At 41.7% G+C, this 19592-nt stretch overlaps 1 protein-coding gene across 3 annotated transcripts in view; it reads right to left on the bottom strand.

Moving 5' to 3' along the window:
- The window catches only part of LOC135431263 (uncharacterized), a 55690-nt gene that overhangs the window by 4648 nt on the left and 31450 nt on the right, over nucleotides 1-19592 (bottom strand). For 2 of the 3 annotated variants that reach the window (XM_064686284.1, XM_064686273.1), the window contains exons 3-17: nucleotides 18152-18850; nucleotides 15529-15665; nucleotides 14080-14267; nucleotides 13906-14009; nucleotides 13631-13846; nucleotides 13441-13571; nucleotides 11269-11424; nucleotides 9524-9553; nucleotides 3456-3647; nucleotides 2981-3390; nucleotides 2702-2917; nucleotides 1607-1940; nucleotides 1281-1547; nucleotides 325-508; nucleotides 52-258 (exon numbers count right to left, since the gene is read on the bottom strand). In XM_064686284.1, the coding sequence (XP_064542354.1) occupies nucleotides 52-258; nucleotides 325-508; nucleotides 1281-1547; nucleotides 1607-1940; nucleotides 2702-2917; nucleotides 2981-3390; nucleotides 3456-3647; nucleotides 9524-9553; nucleotides 11269-11424; nucleotides 13441-13571; nucleotides 13631-13846; nucleotides 13906-14009; nucleotides 14080-14267; nucleotides 15529-15665; nucleotides 18152-18850 (3471 nt within the window). The remainder of the gene's footprint in view (nucleotides 1-51; nucleotides 259-324; nucleotides 509-1280; nucleotides 1548-1606; nucleotides 1941-2701; nucleotides 2918-2980; nucleotides 3391-3455; nucleotides 3648-9523; nucleotides 9554-11268; nucleotides 11425-13440; nucleotides 13572-13630; nucleotides 13847-13905; nucleotides 14010-14079; nucleotides 14268-15528; nucleotides 15666-18151; nucleotides 18851-19592) is intronic. The other variant, XM_064686291.1, reaches the window with a different exon arrangement.

The following is a 19592-nucleotide window of genomic DNA, read 5'->3' as shown; positions in this document are numbered from 1 at the left end:
AACGAAATTGGATTTGGGTTTCGATATTAGAGAGTTGATCTAAATATTTACCAGCTATGCTGAGCGTGGGCCTGGGCACCAGTTCCATCCAGTTGAAGGTATAATCGCCATTGCTGGGACGCAGAAACTCCACGCTAATCGCACGCGAATGATTGATCAGCGCGAAATTGGGTCGTTCGTTCCAGCCGGAGCTGAAGATCTCCACGAATTCGTAGGCGTTCGAGTCGGGACTCAGCGGACAGGCCACAATAGTCAGACCTGCATTTTCGGATAAAGAAGTATGTTTAAAGGAATTTTGAACTTTTCTAAAAAGTCGCCGCTTACCATCCGATGTGGTGAGCACCGCACGGGCCTTGGTCTCGCAGCGCCAGCTGTTGGTCTCCAAATGGGTCGCGTTCAACGTCTTTCGCGGATTGTGTTTGCTCAGGAAGATGGCCTTGAGGCGCACATAGAGAAACTTGTTGCCATTGGAGGGTTCGATAAGCCAGGGTCTGGAGCGGCATTCAATCTGCAAAGGACACAAGTGAAAGTCGATAATATATATTTATCTAGAGAAGAGCAGGAAGAGGCAGCCATAATAAGAAAATAGGACTTCAAATCGATATATATCGATCTGGCAGAAACGAGCGCAGTTAAATAAATATATTGGATAAAGGAATTTATAATCCTTATAATCTGTGAGATATGCTCAAAAACCTTGGGCTGAAAATCGATTTATATCGATTTGAAAAAAACTCGAAGGGTTATCGAACGATAGATTAGCACAACTGAAATATATCGATATATATCGATTTGAAGAAAACTCGAAGGTTTATCGATTGGTTATCGATTAACACAACTGCGATATATCGATATAGAGCAATTTGAAGAAACCTCGAAGGGTTATCGAACGATAGATTAGCACAACTGCAATATACCCTGTAACCACAGGGCGGGGTTTAATGGACTGATGTAGAAGGGCAAGCACTAGTTGAATGGAAGGCCTCCTCGTGGTAACCCTGGGTAACTGTCCAAGGTAGGACAGCTAATTTGAGCGAGGAAAGGCTCAATCAGGAATTTATTGAATAGTGCTAAGGTACTTTAACCGAGCCCTGAGCTATATCAGAAGCACCCGAATCTGGTAAGACGAACCCCATTTGGGGTAAGTGCAAAGAGATGACCCATTCTTTGTTTGCGTGGGACAAAAATGAGAAGTAGACACGACTACGAAAAGTCCACCCAAACTGTGATACCCAGGACGTTCTATTTACAGGGTAAACAATAATCTGGACAACACTTACATCACCGAAGGTCATGTCGATGGTGCCGCTGGGTCCGAACTTGCGTCGGCCGTCCTTGCAGCTGGTGGGCGCCTTCACGAACTCAAACATGCCTTCGAAATTGGCCGTGTCCGGATCATCCAATGTGGTCATATTTTGCGCTATAAAATGCACCTCAACATCGCGTCCCGTGGATGTGTACTCAATGGGCAAATGCGACTGATTCGAGGAGTTGCAGACGCAGCCGCGATGCAGCAGAATCGAGTCCGGATACGGACGCTCAAAGATCTGGCAAAGAAATATAGATATTAAATAGGGAACCTCGCTTTAAGGCACCTGCAACAAACCTCAACGCGCACATTGGTGTCGCCGTAGCAGAAGGATCGATTGATGTCCTCGTCCAGCCGCGAATAGCAGTTCCTGTTGGAGGTCGTCACCTTGCGCAGCTTGATGCGCACCCGCTCCCCGCGCAGCGCCTCGAAGCGATAGACACACTTGAGATGCCGCGTGCCGCCGCGTCCAAAGAGGAATATGTTGCGCACACTGCGAAAGATGGCCGGATCCTTGCGATCCATCAGGCTGCTGACAAACTTGCGATTGCAGTCCAGCTCGCCGCCGCCCTGGGGCAGGCCATCCTGATGCAGATCGATGAACTCGTACTTCAGCTTGAAGTCGAGGGGTCTGCAGAGAGAGAGAGAGAAAGAGAGGGAGTGAGTGAGGGAGAGAAAAAGTGAGTGAGGGAGAGAGAGAGAGAGAGAGAGTAAGGAAGAGAGTCAGAAGTCATTCCAAGAAAATTTCGGTGCGTGTTCGGCTTCTTCCGTTTCTTCCATTTCTTTCATTTTTTCCATTTCTTCCAATGCTTCCAATTCTTCCAATGCTTCCAATTCTTCCATTTCTTCCATTTATTCCATTCATTCCATTTATTCCATTTCTTCCATTTATTCCATTTCTTCCATTCATTTCATTTCTTCCAATTCATCCATTTATTCCATTCATTCCATTTATTCCATTGCTTCTATTTCTTCCATTTCTTCCATTTCTTCCATTCATTCCATTTCTTCCATTTCTTCCAATTCTTCCAATGCTTCCAATTCTTCCATTTATTCCATTCATTCCATTTATTCCATTTCTTCCATTTCTTCCATTTATTCCATTTCTTCCAATTCTTCCATTTCTTCCATTTCTTCCATTTATTCCATTTCTTCCATTCATTCCATTTCTTCCATTTCTTCCATTCATTCCATTTCTTCCATTCATTCCATTCATTCCATTCCTTCTACTTCTTCCATTTCTCCCATGCATTCCATTTCTTCTATTGCTTCCATTTCTTCCATACATTCCATTTCTTCCATTGCTTCATTCCATTTATTCCACGACATAAATAACCATGTCTCAACACGAAATCTACATTTAAATATGAAAAATTCTAAGGGACAGCTCACCTGAGGACCGTGGACTCCGTGTTGCGCAGCTCCAGCGTGATGGCATCGCTGCTGGACACATAGCTCTCGGAGATGGTGCAGGGTCGCGCAAAGGTCTCATTGATGTTGGAGCGATCACAGGTGCGCGGAATTGTGCCGCGACAGAAGCGCGCAATCACATTCGTCGAGTTGTGCGCATAATGACCCTGCGAGTTGTAGCCGCTCGGCTCGCTGGCGCTGCGAAGGGAGATGGAGCTGAGCAAAAAGTGGGTAAAAGTTGGTCGGGGCAGAGTCACTCACCAGTTGAGATCCTTGCAGACGGGCGCGTCGCGCAGTGTGCCGTCCCAGATGCGCAGCATGCCGCTGCAGTCCTCCTGCGTTTGCAGCACGCCAATTGCGCCCACCGACGTCTCATCGATCTGCCCGAATTCCGGATCCAGATTGAACTTCAGCACCGAGATCCAGACCTTGAAGCGGGACAGCGGCTGATGCAGGCCCGATTGACTGTTGGTGCGACGCGACAAACTCAAATGATCGAAGGTCTTGAAGACGCCCATGCCCTGCAGATGATAGAGGCACGTCGAGTTGGGGGCCAGCGAATGTTTGGGATTCTCCAGAATGCCGCGTCCAGCGCCACGTATCCAAAACTCACACGGTTTCTTGTTCTTCGAGTATGTGGGACTCTGGATGTCCACGAATTGCACCTCCACCTGGACGAGAGATGTGTTGGAGAGATGTGATGGAAAAGCAGAGAGCTGGGTATGCGGCTACTCACCTCCAGCTGGAAGCCGTAGAGCGGCAGCAGCTGCGACGAGGTGCCCGTAAAGGTGCCAAACGGCGACGTGCTGAACTCCACGAGCAGCTCCGGGCCGCTCGATACGGCTGCGGGCACAGCCTGACCTCCGCCGCAAAATTTCAAAATGATGGGGTCACGTGTGGTATAGCCATCGTATACGGTCACGTAGTCCTGCGGTTTGGCAAGCGTAGAGAGAGAGAGCGAAAGAAGAGAGAGACCGAGAGAGAGAGAGAGAGAGCGAAAGAGAGAGCGAAAGAGAGAGAGAGAGAGAGAGAGAGAGCGAGAAATGTGTGAGGAGCGCAACGAAATGAGTGAGAACGAAAAACGAGCGAACGACAAATGTGAATGGAAATGTTGTTCCATGTGCCGTAAACTAGAGACTATATAAACATTGTTGACTGCCGCCAAAATGTGCTTAAAGTGTACACAGAAATACGCTAAGAGAGAGCGAGAGAGAGGGGGAGAGAGAGAGAGCGAGGGGGGGGGTGCAATTTCTAGCTGTGCGTTTATATTTATTACTCGCACTTAAAGCCCATTAGGCGTATACGTGATATTTTGGTCCGTTTTAATGCTCGTTAAAGTGGCCAAAAATAGCTTGAAACACATTTTAAGCTTTTTTTTTTATGATTTGGCCTTCGTTTAAAGCGTGTTTTTTTATGCGTTTTTTTTGTGGCGCTCTTAAAAGTTAGTTGGCTTTTTTGTGGCTAAATTGAGCGCGATTTGAAATTTAGAAGCCAAATCACAGCCGAGTTTTGAGAGTTAAAACTATGCAGAAAGGGTTTAAACAGCTTCTTTGTGTGTGTGTGTGTGTGTGTGTGTGTGTGTATGTATGTGTGTATGTGTGTATTTGCTTAAGTTTTCTGCTTATTCCAAGCACATCTCTAATTTATGTTGGTTCGTTTCACGGTTCGAATCCATGCTTCGCCTTAAGGTTCGGTTCTTAGAGCTGATTCTACATATCTATAAATGCGCTTTTGGCCTCTCGAGTCTGGATTTATTAACTTATTGACATAAGTTATTATTATTTTCAGTTATTGAAGGTTAGTTTGGGCTTAGGTACGACTAATCTGGCTTGTGGTTCGGTTCGAGGTTAATTAAATATTGCTTTTCCGGGCTCAGACCGGTTCGGTTAAAATACGGCTTGCATGCTTTTTTTTTTTTAAACCCTTGTAGAGGGTATTATAATTTTGTCATGAAATGTGTAACGCATAGAAGGTGACATCTCCGATACCATAAAGTATATAGATTCTAGATCAACATCAACAGCCGAGATGATATAGCCAGGTCCGTCTGTCTGTTTCCATGCGAACTAGTCTCTCAGTTTTAACGCCATCGTCTCGAAACTTTGCATAGGTCATAGGTCTTTCTGTTGCAGAGAGTTCAAATGTCGGAATCGGCCGAATCAGACAACTATATCATATAGGTACGATCGCTGTCGTAGGAACAATCGATCGCAAACTAGGTTCATGTATGACAAAAATATTCTGTTTTCCAAGATACTTTGATCAAGCTGAGCATTTAAGAACCTTAAAACTCTCGTCTCCAAACTGTGCATAGGCCCCCTTCTGCTGTTGCATAAAGTATCGGAATCGGCCAGATAGGATTAATATATCACATAGCTGCCATAGGAACGATCGGTCGAAGATTAGGTTCTTAAATGGAACGGTTTTTGCTTATCAAGATATCTTGATCAAACTCTGCATTTATAAGTTTTACTATTTACATAAATGCAAAGTCTTATCATTATAACATATAGCTGCCATAGGAAGGATCGGTCGAAAATTGAGATTCGATATTGAATTATATAGAATACTTTGTTTTTCAAGATATCTTGACTAAACTGGGCATTTATAAGTTTATCATTTATAAGCCTTATCAACATCGGACCACTATATCATATAGGAACGATCGCTCGAAGTCTAGGTTATTGTATGCAAAAATATTCTCTTTTTCAAGCTCAGCATTTGCGAGCTGCACTATTCTCACATATCTTAAAACCTTAGGGCAAAGATCTATTAGTGTATTAAATCCTTGGCGTGTCGAAGAAATCCTTACTTTCTCGCTTAGATCTATTTGTTCAGTTTTAAGTTGAAGAATTCGTGAGCTCTTCTAGTTGGAAGGAAAAGCCATTCAAATGTAAGTTTGACCTACGCAAAAATTGTATATAAATTGGGTTACGCTTCTTTTTCTAAGTTTGAGTGCAGATTATTTGATGTTCAACTTTAGTTAAGCAATTTCCGAGTTCATTTGCATTGCTTTAGCTTGAATTCATGAATTTGTGCAGCGCATAAACGAAAAACCAGCTTGTTTCTGGCTGTTCGTTGTGTGTGTGTGTGTGTGTGTGTGTGTGTGTATTTGTGTATTTGCATTTCTGTTTACGGCATTTTTGCATAATTTCATGTATTTTAATTGAGTTGGCCCTCAGTCAGAGCCTGGCCATGGCATTTGGTAGATGGCGTTGGCACCTGGCGTCGACCCCCCCCCCCTCAGGTGTGTAGCAGGTGTTTGCCCGGCTTTGGCTGCGTTCTCCACCATTGTTGGCCACGCATGACAAATTAGTTTTGCGGCTGGCGACTTTTACATTAATTTAGCTGAGGTTACAACGGGCCCAGTTGCTGCTGGCCGCAACCACAACAGGATCAGGTAATAGAGAACCGCAAATTTATTGAAAGCGTGGCATTTATATAAATTGTTGACGAGGCGTGGGAGGAGGAGGGGGGGTGGGGGAAGGGGATTGAGAGTCAAATGACTGGGAGTTGGCAGTTGAATGTAAATACACTCAGAGAAAAGTGCGGCTTAAATGGGAATTGAATTTATATTAATATACTTGAGCACGATTTAGAAATTCCAAATTTCAAAATTAATTGTAGCAAAAATGCTTGAATTAAGCACAAAATACTTTTTGCTAGAATTTTTAAATGTGCTCAATTCAAGTACAAAATATCTTAAATCAAGTATTCTATTCAAGTTTTCTATTAAGGGATTACGGAATAAGCAAAAAGGTCTAGAATGAATACTTATAATAAGAAATTTGCAGCTTGAAAAATGCATAAACTGTGCCCAATAAAAGTAGAAAATTTCTTAAATTAAGTATTTTATTTAAGTTTTCGGTTGAGGAATTTCAAAATAAGAAAGACGGTCTAGAATGAAGCCCAAAATACTTATAACAAGAATTTCGTTGCTTAAAAAGGGCATAAAATATGCTCAATAAAAGCAGAAAATTTCTTAAATTAAGTATTTTTTTCGTAAGATTTCGATTGAGGAATTTTGAATTCAAAGAAATAAGTCTCGAATGAAGCAGAAAATACTTATAATAAGAAATTTGCAGCTTGAAAAATGCATAAAAAGTGCTCAATAAATGCTGAAAATTTCTTAAATTAAGTATTTTCTTTAAGTTTTCGATTGAGAACTTTCGGAAATTGAAAAAAAGGTCTAGAATAAAGCTCAAAATACTTTAAACAAGAATTTCGTTGCTTAAAAAATGCATAAAATGTGCTCAATAAGAGTAGAAAATTTCTTAAATTAAGTAAATGAAAGATTCAGCTTGCCGGCACTTAAACAATTTTTGTGCCTGATTTAACCACAAAATTCTCGAGTATATATCCCGAGTGTATGCATGTGTGTGTGCGTGTGTGTTTCTGTGTGTGAATGTGTGTGTGTGTGTGTATTCAATGGAAGTTTAGCGCTCGGCTTTCGTCTGCTTTCCGGCGATTATTCACACATGCCGCACCAAAATGGCCAACACTTTAGACCACGGCTGGCTTAGGAACGCGACAAAAAGTACAAGAAAAAGTACAAAAAAAAAGGTACAAAAAAAAGTAGAAAAAAAAGATGGTGCAGGGAATGAAAAGGACAATTTGTAGGCAGCATGAAGTCAGCGCGTCCTGTGCATTTCTGCACGCCATTTGTGCGGATTGCCGCTTCCAACTGAATGGCCAAAAAAAAGTGTCCTCCGCTCGTCCGGATCTCCGGGATTTTTGCCAGGCAATGCACGCTTTGCGGAACACAACGACCATTTAATGGCGACAGCCCCCAAAAAGGAATTAGCCAACGGTCACGAGCCAAGGATAACGAAATTGAATACATAGTTTGTTCGGCTAGCAAAAAAATAAAACCTAAAGTAAATGAGAAAGTGTGCCCCAAAGGTGACTGACTAGCAAATACCCTGTATGCAGCAATATCCAGCTCAACTTTCTGCATGGGAAGTTTTTTCTTGGGTAAATGCGGTGAGAGCCAAAAGTGACCGACTAGCAAGTACCCTGTATATACCAATTTGCAGGTCCACACAATGCATGGGAAATGCCTTTTTGAGTTTCTTCTGTGAGCCCCAAAAGTTAACGACTAAGAAATACCCTGTTTGCAGCACTCGCCAGGTCCACTTTCTGCTTGTGAAATGCCTGCTTGATTAAATGCTGAGTCCCAAAAGTGAACAGCTACGAAATACCCTGTATATTCTACTCTCCAGCCCCACATTCTTCAAGGAAAATGCTCTCTAGAGTAACTGCTGTGAACCACAAAAGTGACTGACTAGCAAATACCCTGTATGCTGAGCTCTCTAGGTCCACTTTCTGCATGGGAAATGCCTTCTTGATTAAATGCTGTGAGCTATAAAAGTGAACGACTAGGAAATACCCAGTATATTCTACTCTCCAGAGTAACTGCTGTGAGCCACAAAAGTGACTGACTAGCAAATACCCTGTATATACCCTTTTCCAGCCCCTTCTGCGCTTATTGTTCGACCCTGATGATATTTTGAGCGCCAAAATATGGCATACAAATTTTCATATTTACTTAAGCGCAAGGCTCTACCTTTAAAATGTACGATTTTATCAATTATGTGGGCCGGATTTGCCAAAAGTGAAATATATGTAGTCTATAAATTATCCAACAACCTGCATACCAAGTTTTGTCTGACTAGCTCTTATAATTTTCGCGCTTTGATTAAAAACCCATTTCTTAACACTATTTATCGATATTTATCGTAGGCAAAATCGATAAAGGGGCTATCGATTAGCGTAAGGTATACGAAAATCGAGTCTTTCGCTTTTGTGGAGCTCGAGAGTTCCGCCTGCACAGATAAACTGTTAGATGGACACGCCTAGATAATCCCGATTGGAAAATGCCCCACCTGCCCGTTACATAAATATCCACTTAACTATAATACCCCTTTTAACCCATTTGCAGTGGGTATAGAGAAGGGCAGCACTTGCTTGGCGGATGCAGTCATTCGCGCCGGCCGCTCGTCAAAACATTTTATTGCTAATTCAAGGCAAATGGCACGTCGAGTATACTTTTGCAAAGTGAAGTGCCGGGCCACACAGGCTGTCCAATGCCAACGCTCAAGAGCCGCAAGGCGGTCGCCTTTAAGAAGTTGGCGACCGGAAGTGAAATTCATCACAAGTGGCCAAACGCATCTATATAGCTATTCATGAGGCCGACCGAGGCTGTTCGAGGGGGTTGGGCGTGGCGAATGTCCTGGCGTGCATTAGATGAATATCCTGCGGCAATAATTTGCACACAATTTACATAAGCCGAGGCCTCTCGCTCGGCACGAGCTCGTCCACTTTTGTCCAGGACAACATCGCCTAATGTACTCAATACCAGAGCTATTCCCCCCGACTTCCCCTCTGCTCCTTTGTTGTGCGATTTATGATGTGCGTGTCGAGTGTTCATTTATATAAATCCAACTGACGAATTCCTACTCCCCGTCCCCCCCCTCACTCCTGTTACCTGTTCGTGTGTGTGTTAATGAATATATTATCTATCATTCGATGAATGTCCTTTTTGCTAGCCAAGCTGATTAATTGTGCGCCTTGGCATTAGATGACAAACAATTGTTGCAAGAGATTAGATTAGAAGGGGGGTGCATTCTGTGTGCTGAGCTGGGCATGAGCGGGTGGAAGGGGAGAGGGGTGGTTGAGGGGTGGGGGGGGTGCCTTTTGGGTGATTAGTTAAGGTGCGCGACTACGACTAAATTAGTTAGGCGCTATGTGTGAACAAAAGAGAGCAATCGATTTGTTCTTTTTTTGGTTTGGAGATAATTTTACCGTTGATTTCCATTTGGCCTTTACATTTTCCTATTAGAGAAAATATATACACATACACAAAATATATGTAGCTTGGCGATAAAAACACAATTGATTAAGGTGCATTTCAGAGCGAAATGAGGTGTTGGCGATAGAGAGAGAGAGAGAGAGAGCGAGTGAGTGAGAGAGAGTGAGAGAGAGAGAGAGCAGAAACTACAAATGAGGGGAAATACTTTGGGGTAAACTCTTCCAAGAGAAATCTCTAAGCCAGGGGACTTTGAAGCTATCTCCTAGATCTTTAGAAATTGACAAGTATATCTTATCTTTCATCTTATATCTTAGAGAGAAAGTGAGAGAACGAGTGAGAGAGAGAGAGCGAGAGAGAGAGCAGAAACTACAAATGAGGGGATATACTTTGGGGTAAACTCTTCCAACTGTCCAAGGACTTTATTAAATCTTTAAAGAAGAGAAATCTCTAGACCAGTTAGGATTATGGAATTTGATTTCAGTATATTTTATCAATCATATTATACCTTTTATTAGAGAGTGAGGAGAGAGAAAGAGACAAGATAACGAGAAACTACAAGTGAGGCGCTCTAATCCTCTAACAATCTTAAGACTTTATTAAATCTCTATAGAAGATAAACCTCTGATCAAGGCCTGAACTTTGAAGCTCGCTACCCGCTAGGGTATATATATATATATATTCATTCCCAAAAATTGCCGGCGTCGAGCTTAGTTATTAGAAAAGGGTTCTCTTATATTTTTCCTAGATAATCCTGATTTCACTTTAATGGAATTTTCTACTATGCTTCCTGCTTGAGCTCAGTTTACATTCTTATGTCTTCAAGATTTTTAGAAAAATTTGATATAATTTCTAAGCTAATGGTATAATTTTCTGATTGTTACGAGCTCTTAATAATGCTTCATTGCATTTCTACGAAAACTCCCATCTTCAACTAAGTAAATATATATATATTCAATGAAATTTGCCTCAATTTTTCCGCATATTCCTAAGCTTATGTCTATCTATCTTTTACAGTTTAGGATGTTTCAGTTTAATATATAATGAAACTTTATATTATATTTAGAATTTACCAAAAACTTCGTGTGCTTTCCAGCTAGAGAAATTCTTAACAAATTAAACTCTCATAAGGTTTGCAGCCTCCTTTGCTTTTCTTTTTATTTATTTTCTTTACACTCGTTAAGAGCTGAGTCAAGAGTTAGGGAGCCTTACAATTCTTTTTTACTATATATAGAGCTAGGCTCCTTTTCTTTCCTTGCCGGCAGTTCCTGTTTCTGATCGCAATGACAAACAAAGAGGCTACGAAATTAACACTTGCCACAATTTTCGCACTGAAAGCCTATCGAAGCTCAAGGCAATGTCGGACTACGGACTAAGGACAACAGGGACAACGGACTACGGACTTTGGACTACGGACTGGTTAGTCGGACGTGCAGCTGGACAGCTGGATGTGGGCCACAGTCAAACACAATGCGAGGGCAGGGCGGGGGGCAGGATTGGGTTGGGTCTGGTCTGGATTGCTGCAAACAACAGATTTTTGTCGAGTTTCTTTCATTTTCAATTTGTCGTTTTTTGCGCAGTTGCCAGGACTCGTTTGTCCTGTTTGCCGGCCATTGGCCGAGCTTGGGCATAATAATTGTAATGCCAGAGCCGCTCGTTAAAGCGGCCGAGTCTTGCGGGATGAGAGGAGAGAGGCGGAGAGTCGCGAGTGTAGAGTGCATTTAAAGGCAATTTTAATTACCTGAATGTAATCGCAGTCGTTCCACGTTTTTAGCCTCGGCTCCAGTTTCTTATCCTTGTCGCTGGCGGCTGCCGTCTCCTGCGTGGATATCCATACCAGATTCCCTTTGGGCTGTTTAACCAAAATCAGCGCATGCTTGCCATGGGGCACGTCGTGCTGTGTGGAAATCCAAATTAATGAACTGCTCTCGCTAAATAAATAATCCAGCTAGCTAGCTAGCTGCATTTGCAAATGTTAAGTAAATGTTTCTTCATCTCCACAAAATATATGAACTAGACGAGAGCATTGAATTTTCGCCATTAAATAGTTTGCAGCATCTTCTGAACTTCGCAGTCGTTCAAAAATCTTAGCTACAATAAATCGTTGTTCAAGCCGTTTTATCCCTGGCAACTATCTATTCAACTTTATGGATACCATTTTAGCTAATTGTGAGCTTTAAATATCTTTCAGTTATATATCTAACAATTCAATTTGTGCTACTTAAATTAAGTACTTCTGTACTTCAAGTAAGTCATTTATATTTGTTTAAAAAATGCTGCTTATCTTATGTATAGAAACTTTCAATAAGTGAAATTCCAATTTTTACATTTTTTATTTGTTCTTCTTAAATTAAGTACCTAAGTACTTAGAGTAAGTCATAATTATCTGTAAAAAAAAATAATGACTATCCTATGTATACCAACTTTGAATAACTGAAATTCAAATTTTGAACAAACAAAAAAAATTGATAATTATCTTATTTTGAGCAGAAAGTTTCTTCATTTAAGAAGGACGGAGACTAAAACTAATTGTAGCTTATTTAATCGACAGCATATCGAAATTTTGATACAAAAAAACAAGCTTGAGCTGAAAATTTCTATCTAAAATGAAAAGAATCTTATTTACTATTTTTGGGAATTTTTTCTTTATTTAAGTTAAGGCTTCAATTAATTCTCAGAATGTCCTTCAGTCCTATTAAAAGTCTCTAGAATCTGAAGTTAGACGGAACTATCTAAAGGAAATTTATACTAGAAAAAATCGATTTTATTTAATTCCAGGTGATTTTAATAAAGTTCTTCAATCCTTTTTATGTCTTTAGCGCTTGAAGTTAGACAAAACTATCTATAAGAAGTTTTTACTACAAGACAAAATCTATTGCATTCAATTCCTAATTAATTTTCAGAATGTAATTTTTTGATTTAAATAGATTTATTTTAGTCTCTAGTGTGTTAAATCAGGGAAAAAGTATCTATTAAAAGTTTTTACTACAAAAAATATCTATTTTATGGCTACAGGTCTTCTAATCGCAATCCATAAACCAGCAAGGAAGATAATAATTAGATAATCTTTCCTCGATAATGTTTATCTCAGCTTTACTATATATTCAATTCGTATCTATAGGATATCATTGTTATAGCTCTTGTAAGTCATTGCTTGATTATATGTTGAAAAAACGGCATTTTGAATCCTTGAATCTTAACCCATATCCGAAAATTTCTTTTATGCGCATATTAAAATATTTACTTCTTAAATGATGTAACATATTTGAGTTCGCTTTTCTACTTTTCCAAAAATGTACACTCAAAGAAAAAACATTACTCAATGCTTTCATAATGTGATTTTTAACGCTTCCACTTATGTTCCACCTGCACTCAGAACTCGCTTCATCATAATTCACGCCTAATGTTTATTGTGGAAAAATATGACATACATAAATATTCGAATAGACCCCAAGACCTGCATAATAAGCACATGCTGAGTACAATAGAACTTTTTATGACTCGGAGAGACAAACTCTGGCCTGCTAAGTTAATTATAATAAAAAAAACGCTTTCTATTTTGGAATGTAAATTGCTTTTAAATCGACTCGCTGTCTTTTCGCAGACTTTTGAACTTTGTCAATTCCCGCAGAAATTTAGCGTATAATTTTTGTTGTTGTTGTTGTTATGTGACATTTTTATGAGCTAAGAGACAAGGACAAAGCTCGAGTATAATGCGGGCGGTGTTAATGCGCTCAGCAGGAGAAGGAGGAGAAAGAGGAGGTGGAGGAGGAGAACGAGGAGCAGGAGGTGGAGGAGGGGGAGTAGGTGGCAAAGGGACACATAATGAGGCGCTAAACACGGACAACCAGCTCTCCGGGGGCTTTGCGGGGCTTAGCATCACCTGCGTGAATCTCTGGTCTGGCCTGCTTACCTGTCGCACCGCATAGTAGCAGGTGAGATTGCGCGGATAGATGCCCGGATAGTTGGGCGATTGCAGCCGACAGGGCTTCTTGTCGCAATCGCTGAAGATGCGCGAGCAATAGGTGCCCGGTATTAGGTCGCCTGTGAAGTGGGGAGTCCAAGTATAAAAGTTTGGGGCTTTCAACTTGCGGCCCACTTACCCAGATAGTATTTGGGCTCCGTGTAGTTGTGCTCGTCCCTGGCCAGCGGCTTCTCCAGCGACTCCACGAACGTCTTGTTATTCGCATACGCGCTAAACAAACTGAAATCCTGGCCATAGCGATCGGAGCGAGCGCCGCTCGAGTTTGTGAAATCCTCCAAAGCCTGCTGCTGCTGTGGATTGAGGAAGCTGCTCCGATTGTGCCACTGGCTGAGCTCTGGGGAGGAGGGAACGATAGAGAGAGGGGGAGAGAAATCCTCTTGTTTGCGGATTTACCTGCCAGCTTAATGCCGCCGTAGCGTGTCACGGCGCTATCCTTTGAGAGCACCTTGTACCTAATGCGAAAGTCGAAGTTGTAGCCGCTTTGATCCCGGGCAAGTCTTTGGCAAGCACAAAAAAGAAAAAGCTCATTAGTTGGACACGAACTAGGTAGCACACACCTGCGCTCACCTGTTCAGCTTGATGGTGAATATCAGGCTGCGCGTCTCGCTGTAGAATAAAACTGGTCCCCACGAGCTGCCGCACCACATGCCGCCAATTGGTGTCCGGGCCGATTCGGCGATTTGCATATACCCGTCCGGGCAACCATCGTGCACGTAGCTGGTGAAGCGGCCAATTGTGAAGCTGTCCAGGGTAACCTGTGCATGGGCGGGGCGAAAGGGGGGGCAGTAACAGAGTTTTGATTGAATAAAAAGTGTAGCAAAAACAATTAAGAGGGCTCGAGCTGAGATTGAGCGACTAGGAGTTACCCTTTACTGAACTCCTATTATCCCCTATTAATCGAGCTATTGATAAAATGGGATAAACATAGTCACACGGGAACGTCCATGCCAAATTTAAATAAACTTCGAGACAGGGCTGCCAGGTATCGATAATTATCGATTCGAGATTTAAGAGGGCAATTAAGTTAGGAGGTTGATCTGCGTTTGCGAAATAAGAATCTATATTCCCAATATGAAGTTTCTAGTTCTTTAAATGTGCGAGATTTCTCTTTAAGCTGCATGTCTTCAAATCGATATTTATCGATTTAAAGCAAAAGGCTTAATTATCGATAATTTGGCTTAAATTGAATATTTGCAAGGCAAGCGGAAAGCCAATGCCAAATTTAGTGGAGGTAATCTTCGGGACTTGGCCAAAAAGCCATGGTAGGATGTCGATATTTATCGATTTTGGGCAATTATCGATAAAATGACTTCAATTAAATTTTTGTTAGGCAAGTGGAGTGCCATATTTGGTGGACATAATCTCCGGGACATGTTCAAAAAGCCATGAGAAGAAGTCGATAATTATCGATTTTGGGCAGTAACCGATTGTAATCGATTTAAGGCATAAATGCCTTATTTAACGCTTATATATTACGATTACAACTGCGCTCTTCCGCCTGTCCTTCATTATACCCTACCTTAAACATTCTCAATGTGTACAGGGTATACAAAGCTGCTTTGGCCATAATAAACCTTTTGGCCAGTTGCGTATCTGTGAGTATATATCAGTGGCAATGGCTTGTTGGCCACCTCACAGGATGCTCTCGGTGCGCACTCGAGCGTGGCAAAGCCGTTGGCCAAGAGCTGCCCCCGGCCAAAGAATAAGGTGTGAAGTGGCGTAATAACTAACAGGCGCCGGCATTGGCTTCCTGTCAGTGGGACCTGCAGCAGGAGCAGCTGGAGCAGGGATGTTCGGACTGGCCTGTCAGTTGGAGTTACGCTTCGTTCGGTGCACGCCTTTGGGATTGGGATTGGGTTTGGGACTTGCGATGCTTCGCTGCGTGGCTTTGAAATCAATATCGAGCATTGTTGTTGTTGTTGTTGCTTATCTTTTTAATGGCATACTTTATCCCGCTTGGCAAATGAATTCTGAAAGGCAGCTGCTGCTGAAGGGGGAAGGGGGGGGGGTACTCACCTGCACCACATCACCGTGCTGTCCACCCGCTGCCGTAAACGTGAGCACACAGACAAAGGGCACCCGATCCTGTTTGGGTCGATGCAGCTCCAAAGCGTATGTCTGTCCAATGTCGCCGTAGTAGGTGCGATTACAGCCTGCAAATAGGAGGGGGCGTGGCAAATAAAGCGCGCCAATAATTGTTTAGCAGCTAATCAAAACCATGTTAAACGCAATTAGCTTTAGACGATTGTTTGTTGTTTGCCAAGGCAACCGCAACGCCCTCTCACCCCGCCGCTCCCCCTACCAATTATAAAGACCCGCGCCTATTGAAAAGGCGTTGGCTGCGCCATTTTGTTAGGTGCCATAAACAACAGCAATCTGCTAATTGCCTGTTGATTGAACAGCAGCTTAACATGCAAGCAAGATAAACACATGTTATTTTAAATGCATCAACTCTCTTTAAATATTGAACGGTAACATTCTTTTTGCAGAAGCCTGGCAGCATAATTGATAATCGATACTTTATATCAGTCCGGCAGCACTAATTGCTCGCTACAGGTATCGATATCAGTTGGTAATCGTGCTCTCGCGCTGCTTCGTTCAAACTCCGCTCGTTCCGTGTTTCAATAATCCGTATAAACCCATTTTGTGAATAATTATTAAATTGTTGTGTTATATATAATTTACCAAACATAGTTTACATGTGTCCAGTGTTTGTTTGTGTTTATTTGCAGTTGGCAGCCATAAAATGCAAATCGTATGTGTCTGTGGTAAGTGCAAGCAAAAAGAATTTTTCATTTTGTCTCTTCTCCCATCTCCTTTTCGTCCATTTACCGTTTGTTGCCTTCCAGTTGGAATGCAAATTTCATGAGATTTTATATTGTCGTAAATTCAATAAGCAATACAATTTGCATGACAATTGTCAATCTTACTGTTGTTACAAATTCCTTTTCAATTAGTATTATTAAAGATGCATAGGATTTGTGTTCGGCTTGGACGGACGATTGGGTAAACAGATTTCCATTCAATTTGGCTGCTAATACCTCAGCTGAGCATCATTGTTGTTATTGTTGCTTTATTGCTTTTGCTGCTGCATTCAATCAAATCAAACAGGCAGTCGAGCGGCTATCAATACTCAATTAGATAATAATGCGTGTAATACGAGTATGCATATGACATGCTTACATATATACAGGCATAACCAGTTACATACATACATACATACAAACACATAGCGCACTGTGTTTCAGCAACAACAACAACAACAACAACAGCAGCATTCGAACTGCCGTCGCAGCTCTGAATTTTAAACGGTAATTGCCGAAATTGTTTTGTTAGGCCTTCCAGATCAAATTATGCACCTATTTAGAGTCTGACTGTGCACGCAAAATGTGTGCGCTCGTTTTTCAATTAAGCACCCACGAGTTGTCCCTTATTAAATTTTGCTTTTTTTTTGTATTATTTTTGCAATTGCTGTTCTGATCCTCGCTCATCGAATGTCATTGAAAATACTTAATTAAATTCATCAACGCTTGACATGCTCTACGCCCCCCTCCCTCTCCCCAATGACTGGCAGCTGAGAGTGCGCCGGGCACACGGCTCCAATGGGCAGCCAATTGGCAAAGTGAGAAGTTCACTTTGCCGCCATTATGAGGGCCTCAGCCGTTGTGTACATATGAACGTACACTGTGTGTGTGTGTGTGTGGGTCGAAATGTGAACGTGTGTGCGCGCGAGTGTGAGAGTGCTTAATTACATTTACACATGACGGCTGGCTGCATGGTGGGAGAACGTTAAACGGTGAGAGAAAAGTGGCTGCTCGCTACACTGCGGCAAAAGAAGCCGCTAGAGCATTGGAAGTTTTACAGTTATATGCGAAATAATTATCAATTTGAATGGGGTTGGATAGTGAAGGGGAAACAAAAAGACGCAGAGAGGGAGACGCAAAAAGGGCATGCAAAACGAAACTTGAAGCGTCATGCATAATCGTATGATCTTTGCAATCTGCTGTTATGCATATACATACATATGTATGTACGTATAACAGTTAAATTACAGTGGCGGCTCAAAAGTTATGACTTATAAATTGTAGAAAGTTTAGTAACGAAAATAAATACATTAAGTAATTGCAGGTTTACGAAAACTAGAGTAGATTTCTTATAAAAAATAAGCAAAAATAAATAAAAATAAAAATAAAATATCGTATAAAAGTGATTGGTAGGCACACTTAAAATTAAAAGTAAATTTTATATAACACATTTTTATTTTATGTATAAAATATTTCGGGCTTTAGCAAAATCAGCTGTGATACCGTAGCGAGCGTTTACTGTCTTTGCCTTACTCTTGATTAACTCAGCTTCGTTCACTTCGTTAAAGTCTTATATGCATCTGAATTGTATGTTATTTTCTTGCAGTGTAGCTAAGATTAAATTGGCAGCTTGAAGGCAAAGAGTTAGGGCAAAAAATGAGAGGACATCAGCGTCTGGGTTCATTTATTTCGTTGCCAGCCCCCGTTTTTGTTAGCCTTGCCACGTAAATTAAGCAAACAGAAGAAGCGTTTCCCGTTGCGGCTAATCTTTTATGGCAGCTTTGCATAATTGGCCTCACCCTCCCCCTCTTTGCCCCCCTTGCCCCACTACTCACGTGTGCAGAAGCGCGGCTCGTCGCTGCCGTCGCCGCAATCGTTGATGTTATTGCAAAATTTGCTCAGCGGAACGCAGCGTCCATTCGAGCAGCTGTACTCGGCAAGAGAGCAGCCCGAACCGGAGTTGGAGCCGGTTCCGGAACCAGACAAATTGGCAGGTTTGGCAGCGTTTGATGTGGAGGCGGCGGCCGCTGCCGCTGCTGCTGCTGCAGCTGTTGTTGCTGCAATGGCTGCTGTTGCGGCCAGCGAGAGCAGCAGCGTCAGCGTCAACGTTGACGTCGGAAATACGTGACGCTGACGTTGACGTTGACGTTGACGCAGCTGACAATGGCCGCTGTTGCAGCTGGAAGCCTTAATTGCATGACATTGTGTTGCCATTGTTGTTGTTCTTCTTGTTGTTGTTCTTGTTGTTCTTGTTGTTGGCACTTGCAACATTTGCGTGACACTTTTGTGGCGCTCATTTGACTGCCAATTGCTGGGGCTGGCCTGCTCCATGCCCTCTCTCAGTCTGAATTGTTTTGTTGCTGTTGCGGCAGTGTTTGTTCCAGTGTTTGTTGTTGTTGTTGTTGTTGCAGCTGTTGTTGCTGTTGTTGTTGTTGCAGCTGTTGTTGCATTTATTCGTTGTTTCAGTTTCTTGGGCCTTTTTCTGCTTTTGTATTTCTGGCGCCATTTCAATGTCATTATTGTGTTTGTTGTATCTGCAAAAAAAAAAAAAAGTGTTGAACAATTTGTAATTTATTTATCAGTATTATGCATAATTACTTTTATAGCCTACGGCAGTATGCATTGAAAATGGCCTGAAAGGGTATCATAAAGTTGCTTAGGCAAATAAAACAAGCAAAGGGCGACAACTCTGCCACATATGTATATTCTGAATCAGCATTAGCTAGCGAGTCGATCTATATAAACGCATCAATATCAGAGATAATAAGAGCTGATACACCATATGTAGAATATATTGTATAGTGTACTCATTTTAAACTTTTGCAAGCATCGATTACTCCCTCCGTTTTCTCGAAATCGATATATATCGATTAGCAAATCAGGTTTTATTATTTTTTTAGCATATATCGGAAACAGTTAGAGCTAAAGTCATACAATTTGGTATTTTGGCTGTCGTATAGCTTACATAGATCAAGAATACTTAAACTTTTATTCCGATTTCCACAATAAATACAAAAGTTATTCAAGAATTAAACTTATATAATATAGATTTGGGAGCAGAAGAAGAAGCACAGCTGCTGTCCAAAGTTTTTTCGTCAATAAATTAATATACGATTATTATACCAATTCGTAGCTGCATTTAGTGCATCAGCTAGTCGGTCACAAGCGAATTCAAATTTTAAACTGATTTAATATTTATAATTCAATTTCGTATTCGTTTTGGCTTAATCTCAATGCTTATTATGCATTATTTGTGCCCCTTTGGTGCACTTTAAT

This window comes from Drosophila montana, unplaced genomic scaffold (assembly GCF_035044405.1).
Source record: "Drosophila montana isolate Dmon_TW-CO22-7 unplaced genomic scaffold, ASM3504440v1 contig_1455_1, whole genome shotgun sequence".
Lineage (NCBI taxonomy): Eukaryota > Metazoa > Arthropoda > Insecta > Diptera > Drosophilidae > Drosophila > Drosophila montana.
The sequence above is the reverse complement of the archived record's forward strand: the minus strand, read 5'-3'. Positions and strand labels throughout refer to the sequence as shown.